At 39.1% G+C, this 6,000-nt stretch overlaps 1 protein-coding gene across 1 annotated transcript in view; it reads right to left on the bottom strand.

The window, feature by feature from the left end:
• Window positions 1–6,000, bottom strand: part of galnt16 (UDP-N-acetyl-alpha-D-galactosamine:polypeptide N-acetylgalactosaminyltransferase 16) — an 84,483-nt gene that overhangs the window by 53,654 nt on the left and 24,829 nt on the right. Inside the window, exons 3-5 of the mRNA XM_062034719.1 lie at window positions 4,831–4,929; window positions 4,701–4,768; window positions 1,857–1,922 (exon numbers count right to left, since the gene is read on the bottom strand). Coding sequence (XP_061890703.1) covers window positions 1,857–1,922; window positions 4,701–4,768; window positions 4,831–4,929 — 233 coding nt within the window. The remainder of the gene's footprint in view (window positions 1–1,856; window positions 1,923–4,700; window positions 4,769–4,830; window positions 4,930–6,000) is intronic.

The following is a 6,000-nucleotide window of genomic DNA, read 5'->3' as shown; positions in this document are numbered from 1 at the left end:
TATATATATATATGTACATATATATATACACACACATATATACATACATACATATATGTGTGTGTGTATATAGGTATATATTTAAATGTAAATATATATATACGTATATGTGTATATATATACATACACACACACACACACACACACACATATATATATATATATATATATATATATATATATATATATATATATATATATATATATATATATATATATATATATATATATATATATATATATATATATATATGTGTGTGTATACATATGTATTGTCATTTCATATTTTTTTCATAAATAAAGGTAAATGAAAAAAAAAGAGAAAATAAGTGGTGCATTTAGGCCACGCCCCCTTTCGACGTCACCCCAAATGAATGTTTGTCAAGGCATTATTTGGCCTCGCTGTTCTGAGCTAAGTTGACTCCGCCCCCACACATACTTGCCCCATGACGTGTGATGAAGTGATGGGTGTTGTCAAGTGTCGGACGGGGGGGGGAAGGGAGGCCCGCCGGGTGCGCTAATGCGTGTCGACACGCTGCCGCCCCTGCTTTTGCGGCGCAGGAATGCGACTCTTTGTGACACCTGGGTGCTCGCACACTCACCCTCTCTTCTGCCACTCACCCTCTCTTCTGCCACTCACCCTCTCTTCTGCCCCTCACCCTCTCTTCTGCCCCTCACCCTCTCTTCTGCCCCTCACCCTCTCTTCTGCCCCTCACCCTCTCTTCTGCCACTCACCCTCTCTTCTGCCACTCACCCTCTCTTTTTCCACTCACCCTCTCTTCTGCCACTCACCCTCTCTTCTGCCCCTCACCCTCTCTTTTGCCCCTCACCCTCTCTTCTGCCACTCACCCTCTCTTTTTCCACTCACCCTCTCTTCTGCCCCTCACCCTCTCTTCTGCCACTCACCCTCTCTTCTGCCACTCACCCTCTCTTCTGGCACTCACCCTCTCTTTTTCCACTCACCCTCTCTTCTGCCACTCACCCTCTCTTCTGCCCCTCACCCTCTCTTCTGCCCCTCACCCTCTCTTCTGCCACTCACCCTCTCTTTTTCCACTCACCCTCTCTTCTGCCACTCACCCTCTCTTCTGCCACTCACCCTCTCTTTTTCCACTCACCCTCTCTTCTGCCCCTCACCCTCTCTTCTGCCACTCACCCTCTCTTCTGCCACTCACCCTCTCTTCTGCCACTCTCCCTCTCTTCTGCCCCTCACCCTCTCTTGTGCCACTCTCCCTCTCTTCTGCCACTCACCCTCTCTTCTGCCACTCACCCTCTCTTCTGCCACTCACCCTCTCTTCTGCCACTCACCCTCTCTTTTGCCACTCACCCTCTCTTCTGCCACTCACCCTCTCTTCTGCCACTCACCCTCTCTTCTGCCACTCACCCTCTCTTCTGCCCCTCACCCTCTCTTCTGCCACTCACCCTCTCTTCTGCCACTCACCCTCTCTTTTGCCACTCACCCTCTCTTCTGCCACTCACCCTCTCTTCTGCCACTCACCCTCTCTTTTGCCACTCACCCTCTCTTCTGCCACTCACCCTCTCTTCTGCCCCTCACCCTCTCTTCTGCCACTCACCCTCTCTTCTGCCACTCACCCTCTCTTCTGCCCCTCACCCTCTCTTCTGCCCCTCACCCTCTCTTCTGCCCCTCACCCTCTCTTCTGCCACTCACCCTCTCTTCTGCCCCTCACCCTCTCTTCTGCCACTCACCCTCTCTTCTGCCACTCACCCTCTCTTCTGCCCCTCACCCTCTTTTCTGCCACTCACCCTCTCTTCTGCCCCTCACCCTCTCTTCTGCCACTCACCCTCTTTTCTGCCACTCACCCTCTCTTCTGCCACTCACCCTCTTTTCTGCCACTCACCCTCTCTTCTGGCGTTCCTCAGGCAACGCACTTTGGGGATCTGAGCGAGCAGCTGGCAGTCATCAGCTGGGAAGACGAGCAGAGGGGGGAAGAGTTAGGATGGCGGACACGCACGTGACACAGCTCAACGTGACACTAAACATCCTGCAGCAGCACATGTTGTCGCAACATTGTCTAATAGGGCTGTCAAAAAATAATAATTTCAAATTAATAGCAATTTTTGTTTGTAACGATTCTGAATTGATTAAAAAAATAAAAAAAAAAGTTTCAGCTTCAACTCTTCTGGGAAGGCTGTCCACAAGGTTGCGGAGAGTGTTTATAGGTATTTTCCACCATTCTTCCCAAACCGCATTGGTGAGGTCATTCGAGAAGGCCTGGCTCTCAGTCGCCGTTCTAATTCATCCCAAAAGTGTTCTATCGGGTTCATGTCAGGACTCTGAGCAGGCCAGTCAAGTTAATTTCACCAGACTGTGTCATCCATGTCTTTATGGACCTTGCTTTTGTGCACTGGTGCTAATCCATTAAGACACTTACAAATAGCTTTTAAAAATGAGAATTGTATAAAATGATCAAAAGTCATCAAGTTATATTTCGGGTAATATGGCAGTGACAATGCTTCATTGGTTTTTTTCATTGGCATCTTATTTTGAAGTAATATAGAAATGGATCAGAGCTTTTATGGAGGAATGTAATTCATCATAGGACTGGCACCCGATGTTTTTTAAAAAAAAAGTATTGATTTTGAATGGAGAATCGATTCGGAATATGAATCGTTACCCACAAGAATCGAATCGTACGGTGCCGAAAGATTTAGTGCCCCCCCCCCCCACTTACAGTTTAACAGGATAAAGCTGAGAAATAGAAATTGAAACTTGAAGAGAAATACTAAACAAATAATACAATACTAAAATGAACTCAATCTAACTAAATGAATAATAAATACTAATAATAAATGTTTCTTAAAGTGCAAATGAAAATACAACTTCACCAATTTAGTCATAATTTTTGCGCTTGAGAAGCTTTTTTATGACTGTTTTGTTTGATGTTGCCATTACTGCCACAAGTGGTGGGAAAGTGTATTACAAGGAGTACCCATACGGACCACAGCTGAGAAACAGATATTTTATATTCTGACTAAATTAATAATGCATAATAAAATTACATATGTTTCTTAAATAAACTGTCAATAAAATTAAAGTGCAAATGAAAATACGATTTCACCAATTTAGTCATAATTTTTGCGCTTAAGAAGCATTTTTATGACTGTTTGTTTGATGTTGCCATTACTGCCACAAGTGGTGGGAAAGTGTATTACAACTGAATGCCCATACGGACCACAGCTGAGAAACAGATATTTTATATTCTGACTAAATTAATAATAAATAATAAAATTACATATGTTTCTTAAATAAACTGTCAATAAAATTAAAGTGCAAATGAAAATACAAATTCACCAATTTAGTCATAATTTTTGCGCTTGAGAAGCTTTTTAATGACTTCAGCTTTGTTTGATGTTGTCATTACTGCCACAAGTGGTGGGAAAGTGTATTACAACTGAGTACTCATACGGACCACAGCTGAGGAACAGGTATTTTATATTTTAACTAAATTAGTAATAAATAATAATAATATATATGTTTATTACATTAACTGTCGATAAAATTAAAGTGCAAATGAAAATACAACTTCACCAATTTAGTCATAATTTTTGCGGTTGAGAAGCTTTTTTATGACTGTTTGTTTGATGTTGCCATTACTGCCACAAGTGGTGGGAAAGAGTATTACAACTGAGTACCCATACGGACCACAGCTGAGAAACAGATATTTTATATTCTGACTAAATTAATAATAAATAATAAAATTACACATGTTTCTTAAATAAACTGTCAATAAAATTAAAGTGCAAATGAAAATACGATTTCACCAATTTAGTCATAATTTTTGCGCTTAAGAAGCATTTTTATGACTGTTTGTTTGATGTTGCCATTACTGCCACAAGTGGTGGGAAAGTGTATTACAACTGAGTGCCCATACGGGCCTCAGCTGAGAAACAGATATTTTATATTCTAACTAAATTAATAATAAATAATAATAATATATATGTTTATTACATTAACTGTCAATAAATTAAAGTGCAAATGAAAATACAACTTCACCAATTTAGTCATAATTTTTGCACTTGAGAAGCTAGCTTTGTTTGATGTTGCCATTACTGCCACAAGTGGTGGGAAAGTGTATTACAACTGAATGCCCATACGGACCAAAGCTGAGGAACATATATTTAATATTCTAACTAAATTAGTAATAAATAATAATAATAATATATATGTTTATTACATTAACTGTCAATAAATTAAAGTGCAAATGAAAATACAACTTCACCAATTTAGTCATAATTTTTGCGCTTGAGAAGCTTTTTTATGACTTCGGCTCCAGACTGTTTGTTTGATGTTACCATTACTGCCACAAGTGGTGGGAAAGTGTATTACAACAAAATGCCCATACGAACCACAGCTGAGAAACAGATATTTTATATTCTAACTAAATTAATAATAAATAATAAAATTACATATGTTTCTTAAATAAACTGTCAATAAAATTAAAGTGCAAATGAAAATACAACTTCACCAATTTAGTCATAATTTTTGCGCTTAAGAAGCTTTTTTATGACTTCAGCTCCAAATTGTTTGTTTGATGTTGCCATTACTGCCACAAGTGGTGGGAAAGTGTATTACAACTGAGTACCCATACGGACCACAGCTGAGGAACACATATATTCTGAGGGCCCTCTAGGGGGCGCCCGGGGCCCCGACACTGTCATTTCTGGGAGCGACACACACTCACCGTCGGAGCTGAAGTCGTCGATGAGAATGATTTCGTGGATGAGCTGCGGAGGACTTCTGGTCAGGACGCTGGCAGGAAAGAGAAAGGTTAGACGGCGAAGAAGGCGGAGCCAGACGAGGTCGCTGGTCACCTCTTGATGGTGCGAGTCAGCGTGGAGCGAGCCTCGTTGTGGAAAGTGATGATGACGCTGGTGGCGGGAAGGTCGGCGTCATAGTTTAGGGACGCACACCTGGCGGGGAATACACACACACACACACACACACACACACACACACACACACACACACACACACACACACACACACTGATTTATTGTCCTGATATTTGTCCTCCTAATTGGAACCAGATGTGAATTTGTCGCCATGGCGATGTGAACAAACAAGGGGTTGCCAGGCGACCGCATGTTTTAGTGACACGAGGCACAGTTCCAGAGCAGATGAGTGTTTTCTATCTAATGATTCAGAGTGCATGAGAAAGTGGAAAGTCAAATCTAGCGTAGACGGACACGTTTATTGCACGCAGAACCAAAGTTGTGAGGAGCAAAGTGCTGAGTCAGCATGGATTTTGCTGATGTCGCGGTGGACTGGCGTGATTTTACAGCGCAGTTCTCATCAAATTTTTTATTTAAAAAAAAAAAATTAAATTCAGGATTTTATATCACAATTTAATTCTCCTAAAATAATATCCCCAAAACACACACTAGGGATGTAAAAATAATAAAATGAATATCACAGTTATTGTGAGCAAATTGTATACACTGAATTTTAATAAACTAATTTTTATACACTGAATTTTAATAAACTGATTTTTAATAAACTGATTTGTATACATTTAATTTTTATACACTGATTTTTTTATACACTGAATTTTAATAACTTGATTTTATACACTGAATTTTTATACACTGAATTTGTATACACACTAATTTTTATACACAATAATTTTTATACACTGAATTTTTTATACAATGATTTTTTTATACACTAAATTTTTATATACCGAATTTTTTATACACTACATTTTTTCATGCACTGAATTTTATACACTAAATTTTTTATACAATGAATTTTTATACACTAAATTTTTATACACTGAATTTTTTATGCACTGAATTTTATACACTGAATTTTTTTATACACTGAATTTTCTACACTGAATTTTTTTATACACTGAATTTTTTTATACATTGAATTTTATACACTTAATTTTTTATACACTGAATTTTATACACTTAATTTTTTTATGCACTGAATTTTATACACTTAATTTTTATACTCTGAATTTTATACACTGAATTTTT

The sequence above is a fragment of the Entelurus aequoreus genome, linkage group LG23, assembly GCF_033978785.1.
Source record: "Entelurus aequoreus isolate RoL-2023_Sb linkage group LG23, RoL_Eaeq_v1.1, whole genome shotgun sequence".
Lineage (NCBI taxonomy): Eukaryota > Metazoa > Chordata > Actinopteri > Syngnathiformes > Syngnathidae > Entelurus > Entelurus aequoreus.
This window is presented reverse-complemented; position numbering and strand designations above follow the sequence as displayed.